General features: G+C 40.7%; 1 protein-coding gene, 6 non-coding genes and 1 pseudogene across 7 annotated transcripts; 6 read left to right on the top strand and 2 right to left on the bottom strand.

Annotated features, from left to right (window-relative positions):
- The window catches only part of LOC148718064 (uncharacterized), an 82,273-nt pseudogene extending 78,064 nt beyond the window's left edge, over positions 1 to 4,209 (top strand).
- An 895-nt stretch (positions 4,210 to 5,104) lies between these two features.
- On the top strand, positions 5,105 to 5,186 carry Trnal-uag (transfer RNA leucine (anticodon UAG)). Its single transcript has one exon. It is a non-coding gene; the product is annotated as a tRNA-Leu (tRNA).
- Positions 5,187 to 6,939: 1,753 nt separating this feature from the next.
- On the top strand, positions 6,940 to 7,021 carry Trnal-aag (transfer RNA leucine (anticodon AAG)). The gene has a single exon. It is a non-coding gene; the product is annotated as a tRNA-Leu (tRNA).
- Positions 7,022 to 9,564: 2,543 nt separating this feature from the next.
- Positions 9,565 to 9,646, bottom strand: Trnal-uag (transfer RNA leucine (anticodon UAG)). The gene has a single exon. It is a non-coding gene; the product is annotated as a tRNA-Leu (tRNA).
- Positions 9,647 to 11,908: 2,262 nt separating this feature from the next.
- LOC148718059 (neurofibromin-like) lies at positions 11,909 to 22,039 on the bottom strand. The gene is made up of 16 exons (XM_088742648.1): positions 21,881 to 22,039; positions 20,889 to 20,957; positions 20,392 to 20,534; positions 19,748 to 19,809; positions 19,388 to 19,502; positions 19,193 to 19,273; positions 18,454 to 18,504; positions 18,281 to 18,370; positions 17,867 to 17,999; positions 17,534 to 17,621; positions 16,456 to 16,502; positions 15,656 to 15,933; positions 15,162 to 15,262; positions 14,505 to 14,650; positions 14,223 to 14,263; positions 11,909 to 13,910 (listed from the first exon to the last, which is right to left on the bottom strand). Exons 2-16 carry the CDS (start codon positions 20,932 to 20,934, stop codon positions 13,542 to 13,544), a joined length of 1,791 nt encoding a protein of 596 aa, XP_088598774.1. The 5' UTR covers positions 20,935 to 20,957; positions 21,881 to 22,039; the 3' UTR covers positions 11,909 to 13,541.
- On the top strand, positions 18,081 to 18,162 carry Trnal-aag (transfer RNA leucine (anticodon AAG)). The gene has a single exon. It is a non-coding gene; the product is annotated as a tRNA-Leu (tRNA).
- On the top strand, positions 19,563 to 19,644 carry Trnal-uag (transfer RNA leucine (anticodon UAG)). The gene has a single exon. It is a non-coding gene; the product is annotated as a tRNA-Leu (tRNA).
- A 171-nt stretch (positions 22,040 to 22,210) lies between the features above and the next one.
- Positions 22,211 to 22,292, top strand: Trnal-aag (transfer RNA leucine (anticodon AAG)). The gene has a single exon. It is a non-coding gene; the product is annotated as a tRNA-Leu (tRNA).
- The last annotated feature ends 277 nt before the right edge of the window (positions 22,293 to 22,569 follow it).

Below are 22,569 nucleotides of genomic sequence, written 5' to 3'. Positions count from 1 at the left end.
TTTTCTATCGCGATCCTCATGTGGAAAACACAAGACAAATGGCAGTGCTTGAAGGAGCTTTTCGTAAAGCGTCGTCAAAGTTCAAAATTTTCGAGCTTAATGCTCACCAGAAGCTTGCAATTAGAAAAGTTTTAGTCGAGAAAGAAGATGTTTTTGTTAAGTTGCCTACAGGATCCGGGAAATCGTTAATATATCAAGCACTCCCGCTCGTGTTTGACCATGTTACCGATGAAAGTGGTCATATTATTGTTATTGTTGTTGCGTTGTACCAACGTGAGGAAACACTCGATAATTCGGGCCGATTTCCTGTACCGGTGATAAGAAGCCACGAACATAACTAATCGGGTTCACTCCAGCTAGCGGCGGACTGGCAAATGAAGAAGTACAAGTAGTGTAGGAGACGTTGGCCGACCTAAATTGTAGTGTTCTCGAAGCCTTCGCCCGGTTTGTTCACGGCAAGCACGCGCTTTTTTCCTTCTGATCTCCATCTGTAGGTCGAAGCAAGCGTTTAGCCCTTGGCCTCGATTGAAATGCGCCTTGTATTTCGTTTTGATTATTGATGTAATTTACTGTTTCTTATATATTCTGACTTTTATAATCTGTAGTAATCTCTTGAAGTAGTGCGAATAAAGAGTTTCAGTTCAGTTTTTAGCTTCTTCTACTTTCTCAGTTGCTCACTGAAACTTTAACAACCTCCCAAACAATCTAGCGTTCGTGTCGTTGGCGTAGCAGTTGACGTCTATGTTAAGCGTAGATTCTATAATTTCAACGAAATTGTGAGAAGTTTTCCCAAAAATATATACTCTATCTTTACCAGGGCACAACGATGAACATGTGAAACATTTCGAGCTCTCATTGACAAATTTCTTCAGTGTTTCTCCCGACATGATAGCTAGATCATCTGCCACATCCACATTTTCGCATAAAACCTTACGTCATTCAGATTTTCTGATATGTGATTGGTCTGTTCAATAGACCGCGAACAAACCGCAAGGACAATGAGAAAGGAATGTAGTTCGGATGTCAGCAGCCGTTCTTTTGGGGGAGCGTTGCGTGACATCCAAAACTGAACGGCTGCGAGGGAGACTACTGCATTGTTAGAGAACTGGTAATCTGAGCAGTCTTTGTAATCCTAAGCGGAGTTTCATTTGGATTTAACACCAACATCGGTTGAACTGTTGCTAACGTGCAATCTTCGAATTGAGAGGACAGAAAAATCAGTGGATTAAGCAGCTTTCCGGGGTTAAACAGCGAAGGGTTCTAGACGGGATAAGGTGTTACGAAGTTTCTCATCAGCTGTTTGTAATTTGAGGATGGGAATCCTATTAATAGGCTTACAAAAAGGGAAAGAAGGAGAATTCCAGGAACTCTTCAAGATTTGTAAGTAGTTTGGAAATTTTTATTGAGAGCACTGCTTCGTAATCTTTAGGGAGGACTTGTTATTTCCATCCGGTTTGTATTGACAGGGTTTTAACTTTGCGTAAGTAACATTTTTCCATGCCATTATGTCATGAAAGGAAACTGTTGCGAGTGAAACAATTGTGAACAATTTCCTCTTCATGGTGTTTTGTTTTAGCTTTGTTTTTCTGAGTTCAATGATAGTGTTTCTGTCTTGTTCGTCCATAGTGCTTTGTTGGAAGCCCAAGATATCTTTGGTCTTGATTTTGAGTCTGATGAATGTGAGAAGTATGGTAGAGACGACTTCTATTCAGTAGAGGTTAAGAGGAAGATTATGAAGATGACACAGAGGTTGGTGCACCAAGGAGACCTAAAGAGAAATCAACAAAGAAGTCTATTTATGAGGTGAGTGGCTCAGTTGTTTTGTTAGATTGTGTTTGGGAACACTGCAGTATATGGTTTGGACTCAAGAGTAACAGTTGATTGTATTTATGTTAATAGGGGTCTTAAAGTGCCTAAGAAACCTATTTTTTTGCATTAAATTATAAAAATAGAAGCCTGTAGAGGGTGTCTGGTAAGATTTGTGAGTGATTCTGATGCGTCTGTGTTATTTTAGGAGGCGATTAAAGTCCGAATTTGTATGGAACTTAGGCTTCTCGTATCTCTATGGTCGCGTGAAAGAGTACTGGTACTCAAATACTCGTGACGTCACGGTAGTAACTCACTTTGCTTCTCTGATAAACTTGGCCTGTGAAATCTATTGTTTGCAATCTTTAAAAATCATTAAAAATCATTAAAAATTCAGAGAAATTACTAATTATGGAGCATGGAGCACTCGTTTGTACAATAAGAACGCATGGTTACTACCGTGACGTCACGGCGCTTAGTCCCTCTTTGCTCGGCCAGACATTTTAACTGCGGATTATAGAGCTTGATAAAAAATTCAGAAAAGGGAAAAATACCACAAATATTGCGAAAACATGTTTAAGAGTCATTACATTTTGATGTAGAATAGAAAAAAAAAAAGAAGTGTTATAGGCACTTTAATATAAGTTTTGTTATGTAGTATCTTGAGTATGTTTACGAGTTGTGCTGCATTTTGACAAGCCTGTAGGGTGAGTCAAAATACAAGTAACAAGTAACAGTACTCAGCGATATGACGTCAAAATGGTCTAATAAGTTATTAATTATCCAAAACGCCAAATTGTTATTTCAATGCGGGCGAGGTTTGCGGATATTTATTGGGTGTTATGAAAACTAAGACCCTCGAAAACTAAGATACCAGACCCAAGACCCGTCTTAGTTTTCGAGATGACGAAAACTAAGACCCCCTAAAATCGAGTCCATCGAAATATAACGTCAAATTGTAACCAAAACAGGTCGAATCTTTCAAGTTATCTCCTGCCCGATCCTTTCCATTGAGTTTTAGGTCAAATTTAACAGTAAATTTGGGGGTCTTAGTTTTCGTAATTTCAAAAACTAAGACCCCTCTTGGTTTTCGTAATTACAAATACCAAGACCCCCACCAAACCATTCTGCAAAATTTCTACAAAGTTGAATTAGGACTCTTTAAAGACTATAGTTCATAAACAATCAACCAGAAACTACCACTAGATTTCAGGTAAATAACAAAAAAGAAGGATATATTTATATAAGTTTTTTTGACATGTGTTGTCTTTTTATTACATGACAGTGTACTTAGCTGAACGTTTTTTTTTTAAAGACCATACATACTAAATTCCCAAAGCAATGTGGAAGAGGAGATCAAGAAGAAGGGGAAATATTATACCAGGAGAACTTTTATAATTCTGTTTTTATTGCCTTATAGATTTACTTTGGGTAAGTACAGTATTTCATGTAAAACATGTTCACTCTATCTTTTAGGATCCTCTGGATGGTGATACTCCAAAAATTCTTCAGTAAGATAAGTATTATAAAGGCCAAATGATGACATGAATTTTGTGTGTTGAATTACGCAACAACAATGCAGCTTTATCAGCTACATGAGTATTCCTGGCACTGGTTACATAAAAGGTTCAGATAAATACTGGGAAATTAACCCACTCCATTCAGAATCAGTTTTGCCAGCCAGGAGAGTGCAGAGAAGGGAAGGGCCCTCTGTCCCACCCATCCTAACTGTTTGAGCTGTACTGCTAGATTCATCCCCCAAGCCAAGCTATTCCAGCTTGGGCATTCCGTTACATGGACAGAATTAAAGAGGCTGTAAAAGTAGGTATTTGGAAAAGTCTATGTCCTAGTTGGTTTATGGTTCAAGGTACTGATCATGGTGAGCCATTGAAACACCACGATGCTAGTCTTGTCCTGTTTGAGCATGCTCCTTCAATACTTTGGATGCCGCTTTTAAGATGAAGTTTACCAGTGGAAAGGAGTACAATGTCCGTTTACACGAACAGAATGTTTTCAGCTCATGTTACTCTCAGGAAGACATTTATAGCATCGCACAACCACAATCATGCGCTATCCTGGATATTTTACTTGCAAAAGGCGGACCAGAGGCCATTGCAGAAAGCTATTATAGCTGCGTGAGAGCACAGCAAAAGTCTGGAGGCCGATCAAATGAGACACTTTTCAGAAGAACGAAACTGAACTGGTGTTTACCCTCGTTAAAGAAGTGTGATGATATCATTCATAAAAGTGTCAGCCTGTATTTGAGAGGAGATGATGTGATCCGCTCCCACGGACGAAATGCTTTCTTTTCAGGATATGAGAAGCATTATTCAGTCTCGCCGGAAAGTCGCGGATCAAATAGATTCGTATTCAGGTCGCTGTCCTTTTCTGGCAGATAAGTAAGACAATATGTGTGTATTCTGTGCCAACGCAGATCGTCATCCGTTTGACATGACGATTCCTAAAATTTAAGAACATAGATTGACAAATTATATAAAAAGGCAAGCAATTGGTTACTTTGCTTCAGGAATTTGGACATTTATTGGTCTACGCTGTATACCTAATTACCAACTTCTGTCTACTAAGTCATGTGAAGTGGATCTATAGTTCCTATAGCTCATTTACCTGTGAAAGGCTAAAAGCCGGAACGCAAAGATTAAAAGATGTATATTTCTTGACAAGTTAGCAAATGCAAAATTGTTCAAGCGAAGCACGATAGTATATGTATTCAATGCATATTGTGCGAAAATTAAGGTGCACACCTTGAATATTACCTGTTTCTATGAACAATATTGTTTCTAAAATTATAGGGCACCGAAGCGATGACTGATAACAACGGAAATTCATAGTTCCTTGTCAACGATAAGCGAAAACGTTCCTGAATCAATATTAGCCGGCTCCGATTGTCAACGATAAGCGAAAATGTTCTTGAATCAATATTAGCCGGCTCTTATGTCCACGATTTCTAGCGATGGCTGTATAAAATAAAGCACCATCACTGAACACATAAAGATGAAAAGTAAATGTTTTTGCTCCTGATAGCGAGCATGGACATCCCTTCAACAAACTAGTCTCCAGGATTTCTCTTACCCGCCTCTCTTAGCGGCGGCGCGGCGGCAAAAGATCTGGGCCCGGGGGCAGTTATTGGCGTATGCTACCAACGGCGTAGAATTGTGGCCTATTCGGCGTACATTTTCAAAGCCCTCGGCGTAACTTCGGCGTGGGGTCTATGCGGAATGCACCCTGGTGAGTACCCCACCAAACTGTCTGACTAATGGTATATATCAATAGCGTAAGAGGTAGCGTGGCCGAGTGGTCTAAGGCGCTGGTTTTAGGCACCAGTCATTTCAATGGCGTGGGTTCGAATCCCACCGCTGCCAATTCAACATCTTTTTAAATTCGCAAATGGACAAGGCTGGGCGCCTTTTTAAAACTGCTAAACCGAAAAGGACTCAGCTGAACTTTCTTGATGAAAATCGCACTTACTTTGGAAGCAAGTTCTGTCCACTTCTACAGCCATGTGCATTCCGTTATGTCCTTCAAGCAACTCAATATAACAAAGAAAAGTTAAAATGAAAAATGTTGGATCAGAATTAACGCTTGTAGTGATTGGTTCACGAGTTAGGAAGCTCGTTTATTATGAGATGAACGAGTGCTAAAACCACGCCTACATTTGTTAAAATTTTTTTTCAGAACAACAAACTTGCTGCCACCACTTTAATATCTGACCTCGTTTAATCAACACTTTTTCATTCCGGGCCCCCTTGGATATAAGCTCCCCACCGATATGCCCCGCTACGGACATAAGCCCCCACGGGCATAAGCCCCCACTGACATAAGCCCCCACGGATATAAACCCCCACGAATATAAGCCCCCACGGATATAAGCCCTCACGAATATAAGCCCCTACAGATATAAGTCCCCCTCGGATATAAGCCCCCACGTTTACATGTCCATTTAAAACTCTTTAAGAAGTTGAATAGGCCAAAAGTTGAGTCTTATTTACTTTCGTAAAAAGATGTGAGATGATGAGTTACCTCCATTATTTCAAGTAAAAGGTCAGTAACTGTCTCCATGACGGTCATGCTCAGTGGTTCTCCTTCCCAGTCCCTCAGCGTGTACCTACGTTGGTAGGTTGCTTTAAAAGCCTTAACAGCCAATTTCTTCACTTTTGAGATGCCTTTCAGTAGTTGAGAGTGAAATGATTAGATGGCATACAGTTAAAGACAAAAAAGGAAAAAAGTCCATCGTTAAATTGCCACACTTCAGGAGAATTTGGTAACGCCCTCTTGCTGATGAATTCCTCGACTTTCATCATCTCTTTGCTGTTTCGCCGATGTAAATCTTTTTGTAAGAAGTCAGCAAGTTATGCAATAGATTACATTGGCGGAGGATCGTTTGGGTCCCGATATTTTCTCAGTGTTGTGAATGAAAGGACACGTTTTGTATCGTGCACGAGCGCATTTAAAAGTGCCTGGTTGGTCATGTAATCTATTGCATAACTTGCACTTATTGCAAAAAAATTTACATCGGCGAAACAGGCAGAAGACTAGGTGACCGATTCCGAGAACACTTTCGCGACGTGGAGAGGAATGACAAGGACACATCGAAACCAGTCGCTAGACATTTTAATTTACCTAATCATTCTAAGCAACATATGGCAATCTGCGGTCTTTCCTTACACTTAGGTAGCACGGAAAGCCGTAAAACTCTTGAACAAAAGCTCATCTTTCAAACCGGCAGTCTGAATCCCACAGGTATCAACGAACGCTTTTCATTCCACTAATTTATTCGTGCTTTTCTCGTTGCCATGTGCCCACCAATCACGTAGCTCCATGTTCTGCCTTTAAAAGCACACACAACCCACAATTCCTCTCTTCGCTCCGACGAAGGGCTAAAGCTAGAAACGTCAGCTTTTATAATCGTAACAATGGCCAATTTACCATTTCAACCGTTGTTGATATATCAAAAGTATGGGATATGACTGACAACTATAAACAAACAAATAAAGAACGAGGGTATCAGAGCAATTTGTTCATCAAGTGGCATAAAACAATAAAAACAGACGGTTGTTTGAAGAAAGAAAGGCTGTTTTTTGTTATGCTAAAATGTTTCCCAAACAGCGTGTAAATGGTAGCGTGGCCGAGTGGTCTAAGGCGCTGGTTTAAGGCACCAGTCATTTCGATGGCGTGGGTTCGAATCCCACCGCTGCCAACCTAACTACACATTTTTGCCTAAATTTTCAAAAAAAACATCACAGGGCAGTATAAAGTAAAAACCAATGTACTCCTGGACTACTTTTGACATTCCATTGAAAACTGCCCTATTTGTGTTGATTACTACTGTAATCAAAAGAAGCTCCTTAACGTCAAGACGGTCGTTGAAGGAAAGCAAAAGCAGATATCTTGTCAAGATAGCAATATCGTCCCACATGAGGTGTTATTCAAGACGGACAGTGGGAGAAATGAAGGTCTTGCTGATTAGCTGAGGGTAATATGGGTGGAAAATAAAGCGTTAGAGGAAACTGGATACTTAGCCTTCTGGAGACAAACCCTAGTCAATAACAAAATAATCCTAAATATTTTTACCTATAAGGTATCTTTTCATTTAGACGGTCTGGTTGAATAAAAAGAATTCCTTTTTACCAATGTAAATAGATAGCAGAAGTCAACTCTATAATTATGAACACGCGTACGTCTTGCACAGTCAGATGCGTTTTCAATGGGTAGCAGTTTTGAAATTGGCTGTTATCAAATCTGTAGTATTTTGTTGTCAAAACTCTGGCCTCTTCCTAGAGTAGCCCACGTGAGGGCGAGAAAACTGAGTCGTCCTCAGAGCGATTTAGTTGAATTTGACCCCCAGTCTGCACCTTGGAAGGAACAAGGGGACAAATTCTACCAAATCGATAGAACCATTTCCGTCATCTATTAGAACAGCATGCTCTATTCACGGATGGAACAGTCTAGTAAGCCGGTTCTGACAAATAGTTAGAGAATTTTACGTCGAGTTTTCATATCTACAATGACCAAATCAAGTCACCGAAGGAGAATGCGTTACTGTGTCGAGCCTTCCAATGACCTTGCGTGACACAATTTGCATTTTAGCTGACGCCAAAGCTACTGCAGTATCTGCCATCACTTCTGCCTTTACAGAACCCAGCCCTCCTGTGGAACTGGCCTGAAAGATAACAAAATCATTAAGACATATCCAATAAGATAGACAAAGTCAAGAGATGTTGGGACCATTTACGCTTGAAACGTGACCTCAGTGTACAACAAAGGCAGAGAATGTATAATTCTGACTACACTCAGGCAAGATATTCAATGTGAAAGTTTATTTAGGATGAGTCAGCCAGCCTTGTAGTATACGCATCCTACTAGAATCTACAATGTACTGGAAGTATTTACTGAAACTAAAGGGTTATACAAAATAGCCTGTGCTACGCCAGATACGAAAAACCACTATAAAAAACCACTCTTTAGAAGTGGCCAAAAAATATGTGGAAACGTATTCCTCATCTAATGCAACAGCACTGTACCCCGAGGAAAGGGTAATTAAAATAGACCTAAATACACTACTAATCACACAGAAAATTCAATGAAAGCGGTGACATTTTACAGAGAGTTGTAAACAAAATTACATTAAACAAGAAAAAAGAAAGTGGTAAAACCTAAGACTGACCGACCTAGAATGACTTAATTTCCCGTGAAACGCTTAAATAATCCGAAACTACCGCGATGCCACTCGAACCTCTTCAACGTATCGTCAGAATATTAATTTCTGACTAGTTCGTTCCCATGTCACTCAAACGTCAGAGATTACATTTTCAGGTTCAACATCAGTGTCTAAGAAACTACGCACCTACCCCTCCCTAACCCATCGACAACCCTATCTTGTTATCAGTTGACCGTTGTTTTATCAGGGGAGGGGTAGGAACGCATTTGCTCAGAAATGGACCTTGATCGATAATTCCTCGCCAGCCCCCCTCTTCAACCCCCCACCCCCACCCCCTCCAAAAACAAACGCACTCAGATGTTACCACTTAAGTATTTGGAGTTGACCAAAAGCAAATCATAAAAATGAATTGAGGTTCCTTGACAGTTTGCTTTTTGTTGCTTCCACTTTTCATGCCTGGTAGGTGTAACTAGTATTCAGAATGATTTAGAGCAATATATGTATTGCGGGTTTCCAAGAATTAGGGTTCAAAGACAAACAACGCTTTTTTGTGGGGAGAACCGTTTGTCACTACAAAAGAGACTTCAAAGACTTTTTCCTTTCGAATAACATAAATGTCTACTTCGCATCGACTATCTGTCGAAAACCTCCCAAATCTTTATGTTACAAAGTTTGTTTGTCTTACTAATACGTGCATAAATTATGAGACGTTATCATTGGAGTCTGACAAAAACGTTTACCCATACAATCCCTCATTCATAAAATTTAAAAGAAAAGAGAGAGAGAGAGAGAGAGAGAGAGAGAGAGAGAGAGAGAGAGAGAGAGAGAGAGAGTGTGTGTGTGTCATAAGCTACCTTAATGAAGCAGTCAAGGACTGTCTCCAGTAACTCGGTTACTTTACCCACATTTCCCCAAATTGTCGCTTGAACGGAGGGATACATGGTCTAGAACAGAGGAGAAATAACTTTGTCAGAGTAACTTAATATTTAAAATGTTGATAGTAATCAAAAATTGCATGCATTGGTTTTCCTTCACTAAGTTATGCGATTGGTACAGAAAACTTGTAAAAAGTGCAACTACGTTGGCAGCGGTGGGATTCGAACCCACGCCATCGAAATGACTGGTGCCTAAAACCAGCGCCTTAGACCACTCGGCCACGCTACCATTTACACGCCATCAACGGAGAACACCTAAGGGGACAAACAACTCAAAGGAAAATAATTAAGGAAATAAATATTGGATGCTATTTTTCTTTGATAATCAGATTAAAATTTGTTGCAACTCATCATTCAAATGTATAGTTTCAGAAATTTATGGAAAAGCTTCGTTCTTAATGCTTCTTTTACGAGGCGAAAGAGTATCGAGCGTCAGACAAATACCCTCTATGCGAGTTGTCCCCCATGCACACTTCAGTTAACCCCAAAGTGAATGGCCCTAGGGCTTTGCACCAGTTTCTTACTGCAGAGTAATTTTGTAATTTTTAAATCGGAACCACACACGCGACCCTACACCTTTCTGCATGTTGCATACACTCTCCGAGCTTTTCCTCTCAGCGTAATATTTGCAGTTGGATGTACTGTTCCATGAAGAAGCAGAACTGGAAGACTGTGCTGTAGAACAATTCTTTTCAATCCTCTGATCTTTAGGCGTTTGGAAAACATCATTTTCGTTACAACTAGCGCTGGATTTTTGAGACTCTACTACTGTACTAGCACTATCCCATGAGTTGGTAGCGGGAGGTGTTCCTGCTATCATCAGGAGCTCGTTTTGTGCTTCCGTAGTGGTTGATTTGCTTCCTCTATTAGACTGCTTTGCAGCCATTTCCAGAGTCGTCACGCCAGGCGAATAACTCCCCCAGAAAAGGCTGTTCACATTCGAACTGCATTCCATTCAGGATTTCGACCAATCATCATTTTCCCACGGCACGAAGCTTGGATTTCTCCACCGTCGCTCTCAACGTTCAATAAGCGCTTCGTTCTGGGAAGTTCGCGATCCTTGAAGATTCCCCTCAATTCATCTTTGAGTTCTTCAAGATGATCAAAGGCCTTTTTGAACTTCATCAATCCTCGGTAGCAAGCTTCACAAACTGACAACTCGCTGGTCGCTGAATAGCAGCTCACGTTCACATCCAGACAGGAACTAATAATCGCAGGAAAATCAAAGGAACTTTTTCCAAAGAAATAAATTTTTTCTTTTTTCTCAACTGAAGTGGAACAAATAAAGCAACGATCACTTCGCAAAACCTTCTTCGGCGTTTCCCCTTCCATCAAGAAACTACGAACAAATGCAGAATTTGAAAACGCGGGAAAAACGATATTGATTACAATCTCTTGTGTTCTGATTGGTCACATAAGAAACGATGTCAGTGATCTTATTGGTGGATTGTGGTTGGGAGACCTCTCACTCATCTTCCGAATCAAACAAGAATGTCCCAGACGACGAGGATTCGTCATCCCCGTCGAAATCAACCGTGGCGAATGAACCCCTTACCCTAAACTCCAGTTCAGACTGAAACGAAACAATACTTGGAGCAGGCTTCGTATCGATTGCAACAGAGGGTATTTGATCTGATTCTTCACTTTCAACCCTTTTGTCCATTTTCGTATCGTTTTCTACTGATTTGTCTGAAAATATCGCCGTAAAACAGTTTCCCATTTTAATATTAACCTTAACTGGAAGGAAAACACACGACGTGTTATTTTGTGAATGTGACATAAAGTTTGATAGCAACATACTTGGCAATGCGTTGTGATTTTAAGTGCGCGCGCCTTATTTTGTCGGTGTTTCTTCTCTACGTCTGTGTTACTTGTCTCCAAGATATTGAATAGATATCTGGTGAACTAGGCTATTGTCTCACCTTTTAGTCACATTCTGGCCCCGGTTGTTCGAAGGATGGATAACGCCATCCACTAGATATATCTTTCTCCGGTTGATAGCGCACTACGTTTTGGTAACACTCATGCGCCGGGTAGCGATTGATCCGTTGGATAGCATTAACCGCTCTCTGAACAACCGGGCCCTCGGATACAAATTACTTCTTTTCATCAAGACCAAGTTGTACAATAGGCGGATGACGCTAACTAACGGATAAATCGCTATCCAGCGGATAAGTGATAGCAAAACGTACTTCGCTCTCCACCGGATACAGATTTATCCACTGGCTAGCGTTTCTCAAACTTCTAGCAACCAGGGCCGGTTCTTTTGCGCGAATAACGATAGCATGCCTGCTGCAACATTTAGGAAACCTGGTCGCAAAACGCTTGCATGCTTCCTGTCGCCCCTGAGAAGCGCACGCACACACCAGCAAAACTAAAAAAAATTGACTCCGTAGTTCGTGAAAATCAGCCTTGATAGTGCGCGCACATCGTATTATATATACCCTAGTGAACAAAAACAAAACTGCTTTGTATAAAACACAATACAATGTTGCAAATTTCAATGATTTTATTTACAACTCTAATTAAAGATTGTAAAATTTCTAAAACAAGGTTTCATCCGCTTTCACGTTCATATCGCGTCCACAAACCAGTGTGGCGCCAGTATTATAAAGGCATTTGCATTCCAAGGGATTGTAATATTTACAAATAAATTATAGCGTCAACCGCCTCTCGCTCCCAAGATCTCATTACCAATTCTCCTTTCTTTCTACCATACAATTCTTATAATGTGAATTTGGTATTGGATCAACTAAATCCCCTAATTGTTATTTTTATATATTCTCATCACTTTTCTACTCGATCTTGTATGGATATCATAAGGAGAAATTCTGTCTTGGTCACTCGTGGGAGTATAAGGGGTTGGCGATATTCTCATCAGAGAATATCACCAGAATATCTCAGCTGAGAACGACAGGTTCGTCATTTTCTTTAAAATCACTCCCATAATATTCGTTTAATTGCAAGATAAGTTACTTCATCTGCTGCTAATGCTGGAGCCGATTCTCCGGCTGTATTCCCCTTACCATATTTGTTTGGTAATAAAGAGAGACTGTTACGAGGTGTAACAAGCGAATTTCCCGTGGGAATTAAAGAGATAGAACGCGCAGAATTATATAATGGTGATGTCGTGTCGTTGTGTCGAGTAATCTACTCTGGAAATCGGAGAGTACCTAAGTCGGAATGGGTATGGCAACCAATGCTCCAAGAGTTATCTACTTCAACAACGCCATACCAGTACAGCGGTCAGTTTTGAATTGAACTCTTGAGTAAACAGAACTCTCAAGTTCTGAGAAATGTCGCATTAGACAAAAATCAATGAACGGAAAAGCTACCAATTTTTCGCAGTCACTCATTTTCTCGCTAAAAATGGAATATGCGAGAATAAAATTTTGCGAAAAATTGGGCAAAAAGTGGTGGTAAATGGAACTAGTTTTGGCGAAAAGCGAGAATTCGATACTATCGTTTTAGTTTCCCACGGCTTTTAACTGTGCCCACAAAAACACTATACTGAACAGTACGGACAAAATGATCGTTTTTGACCACGAACAACAGTCAACCTCCTAAAGGCCCGTTTAAAGAAATTGACGGTGCTTGTGACACAAATTGTGGACCGTATCCTAAGTGAAGTAAGGACTTGAAAATTATTTTGTAACAGGACATAAAATTTTGCGTTGCTATTTTTTGCGTCAACCGATATTTCGAGGGAACTAGATCTCGTGATTTTTCTGAAATAGCAAAATGAAGTCATGCAGAAGTTAGTATCAATAAGGTAGAAAACTCAAAGCGAGCCAAAAATGCATTTTAAGTGCACTGTTTGGTTTCTCTCGGTTACTCCTGCATAATGTCAGGATGAAAATTAAACCTCTTGGAAGGAGGAGTCCATGTAGAACTGCGGCTTGCAAGACAAATGAATCCGAGTCGAACAGGGCTCGTGGTATATCCAGCCAACTCTTTCAAACTCGTTTTCAGGCCTTAAGCCAATATGCAAATTCTCCTTAACACTCGTCGTTTAGTATTTGTTGCCAGAACTTGATAATCAATCGAGAAATGTTCCCTCGATGATATGGATCCCCTGTCTCGCACCTTGGCCCGTGATACCCCACAGATTTTTGACAAACTAATCACTTCATAACTTTCCCAGTGGAGGGACTTCGTGTTCCCCTGGTGGACCAGTTCCGTCGGAATTTCGGGGATTCCTTATCGGCCTTTTTCGCCCGGCATGACGAGGATGAGCGCTTGAACGGCAACGGAATAAAAAGGTGCTTACCGGGTGCAGCACCAGACAGAGAACTAAGGGAAGAAGACAGAGAAGACGAGGAAGACGCCACCCTCAGGTCCTCAGTGCTAGAGCTGAGAAGTATTGGTTTGACAGACGCCACGGAACCTGAACGCTGTGTTTTTTGATCGGTCAGGGGTACACCATACACCTCTACTACAGCTTCCAAGAACTTTACAAAGAGCTGCGCACGGCTTGCCTGACCGCTTTGCTCCTGCGAAAATTAATAACATGGATTTTTTACCCGCCCAAAGGTCTAGATCCTAGCAGAATACAGGACCCTTGTTTAATGTGAACCTTCTAATTGCCTAGCTCAACATAGAGTTCTCTGTGTCTCGGTGGTAAACCATAGGACTGCGAAATGTGAAGGTCTGAGGTTTGAATTCTCGAGGGAGATTCGCATTTTTTCGTTTCCACGATCACTGGAAATGAACTACATCTTGTAAGACCCTTAAAAGTAGTTTCAAAGCTAATCTTAAACACAAAGGTCACTGTGAGCAAAATCGCAGCAGTACAAAATGCATACCTTAAACTTCGTGAAGCGACTGAATCCGGAAAATCCAAATGCTGAAAGAGCAAAAACGCAGACAAATTAGTCTTTGTTTTCTTTTACGCCTTGGAAGACGAGGAATTAAAGTCGTACACGAAGCTATCATGTTTACGCGGGAAAAACAAATAACTTCCTCACATTAAAAACAGAGACTTCATGACCTATAATTAAAATTATTTTTTGTACCTCTTAGTTCCACATCACCTGGAAATTAAACGTCATTGCATACAGTTCAGCTGTACTTTGATTTTCACTTACTTGATAGATAGCTTGACTTCATAACAGGATCGTCGTTTAGCTTTACAGCGCTCATTGAATGTACGATTGTCTGTATCGCTTTCAGAGTGGCTACATCATCAGAATGGCCGAGCACAATGGATAGATCCGAGTCTAAGAGATTATAACTGCACAAGAACAAAAAAAAAATTAGCTAGAATGTTTTTCTCTTCTCTATTATGTGGGGTGGTAATTAACTACTCTATCAAAAACAAAAAATAAACTAGGTAACTAGTTTTTAGTTTCGAGATTCGTTAGCGGGCAAATGAAACAATTGGTAGATAACAGGCAGTAGCTAATTTTGGAAAGCTGATGATTAGAGCCTGCGAGAAGGCTTTCATTATGGTTGCAGCATGGGTGGCCGGTAAAGCATGCGCGAGGTCTGTGAGGGGTCTGACACTAAAAACCTTTCGCGGACCTCCTACGCACTCACATCGCTCGCCAGCTTGGAATACCTTTTGAATTAGTGTAGAAAACTTGGTCTCATATCAAGATGTATTTCTCATGACTTATTCGCTGGGAAACGCTCTAGTATCGTAAAATTACAAGTATGAAAATAGAGGGTTAGCGACGTTCTAGTGTGCCTTGGAAATGCATATGAGCAGCTGATAAGGACTATTTAATAATTAGAGTACTCACATGACAGGGAAAACTCCAGGGAATACCAAGCTAGCCTCCGCTAATACCTGGTACAAATACCGTGACTCTACATCTCCAGTGACGTGCTCAAGCAGCATTGCCTATCAAGAAACCAAGAACTTGAATCAATAAAACTAGGGTCTCTCTGTTAGCGGAAACTCGCCCACACATACAGCTCGTTTGACCTCCTACAAAAACTCTGTGTATACACTTTCCGAATGCCACCAACAGCCCTGCTCAGTCACCCTTCAATGGACTTCCATTGCGGGAAAACGAGTAATATTTCAACAAATCCTTCTTTAACAATAATGAAATAACCTCTGTTCTGATTGGTCTGTGTGATTTCGTTATGTCGGTTTCTTGACGATCGATTGAACGTTTCTATGAAGCAAAACCAAAGCAATCCCGAAACACTTTTCGAAACTCAATTTAAAGTGGTTGTAATTCAGTTCACCCCGAGGGACGTCATTCCGAAATTATCCAAACAACCTTACCAGGGCGGTCAGCAGCAAAGCTTGAGTCTGATTGTCGTTCACAATGCTTGGATCCAAGAGCATGTTTCGACATTCCGAGGGACAAACAAAGGCCTCGTCACTAGTACTGTCATCAACTGTAATCACTATGGACACTTGGTGCTCCGTATTCAAGGACGTTACGCTTCCGGAGAGACTGCCGTCAAGTTTGCCTGGAAAATTCAGGGTGGGGCTGTATGGCTCTTTTTTGGCACCCGGGCGCAAGCTAGAGCGAACTTCCTCAGATACGGGTAACAAAGCTACGAAGAATCAAAGTCAAACAATCTTCCGTAGTCAAGTTAGAAAACTAAATGTGATTGAACTTTTTAATGAGTAGTTTTCGTTCTCACCACCCCCGAAAAAAAGGCGCCTAAACGCGTCAGGGGCTACCTTCAGCTCATATGCTTTTATTTTTTCTATGACAAGGTATTTTCGAGGTTTTATTTCAAGAGAACATAAGTTCTACCAAGTTTTCAGGACTTTTGCAATTCACAGAACCTTTGCAAGACAACTTTTGCACAGACCAAAACTAACTTCAGCTTGAAGAGGAATAAAAATATTAGCTCGGTACGATAGGAAAAAAAAGGCCAGAAAAGAAGCAATGATTAACCCCGAATGAAAAGGGATAACTGGGGAGGAAGTAAAACAAAACGAATTACAAAGTCGAAAATAAAAACTTAAGGCGAATTCTACCAAGAAGCAAAAATCTTTGGCGACTTCGCCCAGTTTAACATTAGGCATTCCTCTGCAGTAAGGAACACTTTGTGAGTCCTTTAACTTACCAGCCAAATATGCAAGATTTTCTTTGTTGACTATAAAAGAACCACGACTGCAAGGAAATTGAAGTGTCATCAGTTCTCTTACGCTGACTGTATCAAGCGTCATTTCAACAGACTGCAATGACATGCTACAATACAAATGACAGTGAAGAGCTATTGCCCTTAGAATCCCTAAGAATGACCAGCGTCTAATTTCTCCTAACGGTATCACAGCTGAATCAACCAATGAGGTCATGAGAAGTTAAAAAAATGATCGCCAACTAAATAAGCTCCTTACTGGTTTAAAACTTCTTTTGTCAGTTCCATAGGAGATTAAGGAGATTAAACCGGACAGTATAAAGAATATGCATTCTGATGTTGAGACGTAGAAGGCAACGCAGCGAAACGTGAGTAGTTCATTTCGCATAGAGAGGCTGGGCGGATCCAGGATCCAGGATTTAGTCAAGGGGGGTTCGGAGAATTGTCCAAGGGCATGCTCCCCAAGGAGATTTTGAAAATTAGGCCTTCGAAAACATGATTTCCAGCATTTTGAGGGATAGTTTTGGGGCTTCGACCGAACCATCTGAACCAGCCCTGGATCCGCCTCAGAGAGGCGCGTTTCGATTCCAAACCAAAGTAAAAACAACAAACCAATCAGAGCTAAGGAAAATATCACAAAAGGAAAAAATAAGAAATTGAAGTTAAAACAAACAAACTTTAAGAAGCGCGGGAAAATGCACGTGACCAAGATGTTATTAGTTAACAATTGACGTCAATTTGTTTGTTTTTTTTTAATAAAACTACGATTTTATTAAACCTGATATCCGGCTAAGTTTTCGGAAAATCCACTGCGCGAGCATGGCGTGACATGTAAGTCATTTCTATGATCTAAATGTATAACCTTCTTGACGATGGCTCTCGACCAATAAACGCGTGAGAATTTCTAAGGTTATCGTAAAGAACAAAATTTTACGGTATCTGATTGGTTGAAAGTGGCAAGAATTCCTCAGACCAATCACAGAGCAAAGGAAAAAAAATCTTCTGCAATCCCAGTTTGTTTTCGACATTAAGTTGCAAATAACTTTTTCCACTCCATACCTACCTTGTCTTCCGTTTGCTAGTGATGTTATACATCAAGTTCAGGATGCGAATGGCACGAGCCGAAGAGGTGGCCTGGGGATGATATACTCCTACAAAAAATAAGCAGAAAACAGATTCAGTGGATAAAAACTATTTCACCAGTTTTGACTGACCAGTAACTGTAAGGCATAGCGTTCATGTTACTGCTTTCATTAAGTTCCTCAATTTTTGCAAACATTACTAATCCTGGGCACAAGTTGACACATGTAAAAGAGCCCTCCCGCTACTGACACAATAGAAAATGAAACACGCCAACAAATTCAAAAAATTTGTAATTAAAGAAACAGTGCCCTACCTTTTACAAGGTGTATCATCAGCGCAAAGTGGAAATTGTTTGAAAAGTGAAGGCCAACGAAGTGGTCCATTTGCTTACAGTGAAACTCTAGCAGAGGTTCTTCGCGTACCGCCATGAGAACTTTGTCCACCGACTGTAGAAAAAAGAAAATAAGGACAAAGTGTAAGCCAAGTCATGTCTTAAACAAAGGTGTCTTCTCTTTTAATGCGTAGATGGTAGCGTGGCCGTGTGGTCTAAGGCGCTGGTTTAAGGCACCAGTCATTTCGATGGCGTGGGTTCGAATCCCACCGCTGCCAATATAGTATTTTTTAAACTTTTTATAAAAATAATCTCTAGATTTGATACAAGCATGGGGAAAAGACGAGGAGTCTCTGGCGGCAGAACTCACGATTACATCCCTATTATTTTACGAACCTCTGATTCAAAGGCACCATGTGTTTCGAGTGATATGAAGCTCTGCTCCAAAAGTGCCAAACCACAAGGATACAGAGACAGTTCTGACAGCTGAAATGAAAAATGAACACGAAAGAATTAAGAGTGAGCTATATAAAGATTTAACAGGTCATAAACAATTTCAGTGCCTTCACCTGAAGCACAGCTACAGCAATCCAGAAGAATGCCTTGTGGAACATGGAGTCCTGCAAACAAGAATATACACTGACTAGCGTGTCACAAAAAATGTCATAAAAACAGACAAAATGAGATGATGCGACAGGCCGACAGACAGAGAGTAAGGGAGTCAGACAGCAGACATAACGACAAACAGACTGAATGACTGACAAACACGAAGACAAACAGACAGACGGACAGACAAAGAGTGAGAGACAAACAAACTGGACGTGACTGTCCAACTGCCTGGCTGCCAGACAGACAGACAGAGAGTGAGACACAAGCAGATGATAAAAAGACAAACAAAATTGAATACATGGCTGACTGGCTGACTGGCTGACTGGCTGACTGGCTGACTGACTGACTGACTGGCTAGTTAACTAGCTGACTGACTGACAGCCAGACCGACCGACAGACAGACAGACCCAAACAGAAGACAGACAGACAGACAATCACACCAACTCCGACGACTGACCAGCTGACATAAAAATAAAGACAGAAAGCCCGACGGCTATCAACAGAAAGATAGAGAAACAGACAAACAGAAACATAGATACATAGACACACTGACCAATCGTCAACAGATTTGAAATAGGCTAAGAAATTTCAGGCATAAGTGGGTCAATCTTTTGGCATTAAAAGCCTTAAATAAGCTCTGCTATCTGTGGGATTTCTAGCAGAGTGTGACAAAGATTTGTTATGCATGACTCAACTCACCTTACTAAGAATCACCTGAAGCCTAGAGAGACACATGAGCGCCGCCTCTATCAACACCAGGTCATTATATGAGCTCAGAGCCTGAGGGAAGGAACAAGTTACATATCAGCGGAAGCATTCAATTTGTGCTTACCTTCTTATCTAAAATATCTTCAAAATATTGCTGAAATAAAATTCAGTCGACGACGCTCTTACCATGATCAACACTTGTAACAGTTTCTGCACAAGTCTATCGTTCGCTTCTTTGCTGATACAACCAAGAACCACAATAGAACGAGGCTGCAGAGCGGGGTTAAAATCAAACGCGAACCTGTAAGATGGAACGAGATAAATATATGAGTAATGGAAAATAACATTAGTGCAAGTAAGAGGTAGCGTGGCCGAGTGGTCTAAGGCGCTGCTTTTAGGCACCAGTCATATCGATGGCGTGGGTTCGAATCCCACCGCTGCCAATTCACTTTCTTTTTAAATTCACACATGGACAAGGCTGGGCGCGTTTGCAAAACTGCTTAACCGAAGAGGACTCAGAACTTTCTTGATGAAAATAGCACTCACTTTGAAGCAAGTTCTGTCCACTTCTTGAGCCATGTGCATTCCGTCATGTCCTTCATGCAACTCTGTAAAATAAAGAAAAGTTTACATGAAAAATGTTGAATCAGAATAACGCTTGCAGTGATTGATTCACGAGTTAGGTACCTCGTTTATTATGAGATTAAAAAAGTAGGAGATATTATTATGAGATAAAAAAAACCACGCCTACGTAGCTGAGAAAAATTTTCCGCAACAACAAATTTGCTACAACCACTTTGATAGCTGACCTCGTATAATTAACACTTTTTCATTCCGGTTATTAAAGCTTCAGAAAACAAAACAGTATATGAAATACGTTCTTCAGTGCTGTAGATCGTTTCGAAAAGTTTTTTCGTTCCAGTTATAAGCTCCCTTGGATATAAGCCCCCCCCCCATGGATATAAGCCCCCCATGGATATAAGCCCCCCCATGGATATAAGCCCCCCCCCATGGATATAAGCCCCCCCCATGGATATAAGCCCCCCATGGATATAAGCCCCCAATGATATAAGCCCCCACGGATATAAGCCCCCTCGTTTACATGCCCATTTAAAACTCTTTAAGAAGTTGAATAAGCCAGACGTTGAGTCTTACTTGCTTTCGTAAAAAGATGTGAGATGAGGAGTTACCTCCATTATTTCGAGTAAAAGGTCAGTAACTGTTTCCATGGCGGTCATGCTCAGTGATTCTCCTTCCCAGTCCCTCAGCGTGTATCTGCGTTGGTAGGTTGCTTTAAAAGCCTTAACAGCTGGTGTCTTCACTTTTGAGATGCCTTTAGTTGAGAGCGAAATGATTAGTTGGCATGTAATTAAAAACAAAAAAAGAAAAAAAAAGTCCGTCTTAAAATTGCCACACTTTAGGAGAATTTGATATCAAATCAAGGTAACGCCCTCTTGCTGATGAATTCCTCGACTTTTATCATCTCTTTGCTAGTTAACCTTTCATTCCCAGATCTAAATAGTAATTCTCCTTACTTTCTGCCATACAATTCTTATGACTTCAGCTCGGAGAATTTGGTATTGGATCAACTAATAATCCCCTAATTGATATTTTTCTTTATTCTCATCACTTGTAAGCTTGATATTGTATTGATATTGTAAGGAGAAATTCTGTCTTGGTCACTTACCAAAAAGAAGATAAAACTTGGGCGACGACAGCTCGGCTAGCCGCATACGAAGAAGCCGGTGAGTTTCGTCTAAGAAAACAAATTCAGGTAGAAGCTCAATAAATAATAATTTACTGTATAGAACAGAGAAATATCCTGCTATATATCTTAACCAATCTTTCCGTCTGCCCTGAATTTATTCAAATGGCCCACGCGCATGAAGTCCTGCTAAGACTGAGGAATATTCCAGTGGTATTCCAAAAGCGATCTCAACCAATTTTCAACGTCATGTCTGACGTTATTAATTCTCCATCACAATTTCAAGTTCATTGTGTTTGTACGGAAGAAGAGATTAACTTCCACGTTGTGGATGTCGTGCGAGACATTAGTAAGTTTTAGTTGTCGATAAGAGTACAGACCGCGCTAAACCACTGTTGATTTGTTAAATTCCTTGCGCTCTGAAATAAAACATTTTTAGTGACAACGACACAGCAGCCTCCATTTGGCCTCCGTGTTTGTTCATTTATCCTTAAGCAAGCCAATGCTGTTTGCTTTTCGGAAGAAACTAAGGTAAACAATTGTCCCAAGCGAGTCAATCTCTTTAAGCGCATTTCAATTTAGTGTCCTAAAACGAAAACAGCCTGTCAGAGCTGAGGACTGTATCGCAAGGAGTGAATGAGAGCTGAAAACAAGTAAACAACATCAAGCACAGAAAAAATACTGGTGACCAAGTCGCGATTGGTTTTATTTTTGAATCTGACTGGTTGAGAAAGTGGCGCTTATTCTCTGGCCTAATCACAGGGCGAACGAAAGCAACACAGCGCAATCCCTAGTTACTTTAGCCAACCGATCATGAATTGTTCTATTTGTCCTTAAACATTAAAACAATGCTTCCCTAAGCTCTGGTTGTTTAAGCTTTTCCGAAGAGATAATGTCTCCGGACAAAATCCCAGCATATTGTCACACAAAATAGAGGCCATTGATTATTCAAATACTAAGTTTTATGCACTCACCACTGAACTTGATACAAGAACATGTACAGAGAGACTGGATGATGTTAATGACCAAGCCATGAATTGAGGCTCGGATGGTTGGCGGACCAGTGGAGACAAGAAGAGTAACGAGGTGAAACAAGTATGGGATATGACTGGCAACTATAACCAAACAAACAAACAAACAAATAAGGAACGAGGGACATCAGAGCGATTTTTTTATCGAGTGGCATAAAACCAAAAATAAAATGGTTGTTTACCGAAATGAAGGTTGTTTTTTGTTATACTAAAATGCTACCCCGAATTTGAGTTGTTTGTCCCCTTAGGTGTCTCCGTTAATGGCGTGTAAATGGTAGCGTGGCCGAGTGGTCTAAGGCGCTGGTTTAAGGCACCAGTCATTTCGATGGCGTGGGTTCGAATCCCATCGCTGCCAACATTATTCCACTTTTTATTTCAAGTTAAAAAAATGATCGCCATCTAAATAAGCTCCTAAGTGCTTTGAACTTCTTTTTCTCAGTTCCAAAGGAGATTAAGAAGATTAAACCGGAAAGTATGGAGAATATGCACTCGGATGTTGAGATTTAGAGGGTAACGCAGCAAAACGAGGCGCGTTTCGTAAAAACAACAAGCCAATTAGAGCTAAGGAAAATGTCACAAGGAGTAAATGGGAACTCAAATTTAAAACAAACAAACTTTAAGAAGCGCCGGAA

Source organism: Stylophora pistillata, chromosome 13 (assembly GCF_964205215.1).
Source record: "Stylophora pistillata chromosome 13, jaStyPist1.2, whole genome shotgun sequence".
Lineage (NCBI taxonomy): Eukaryota > Metazoa > Cnidaria > Anthozoa > Scleractinia > Pocilloporidae > Stylophora > Stylophora pistillata.
This window is presented reverse-complemented; position numbering and strand designations above follow the sequence as displayed.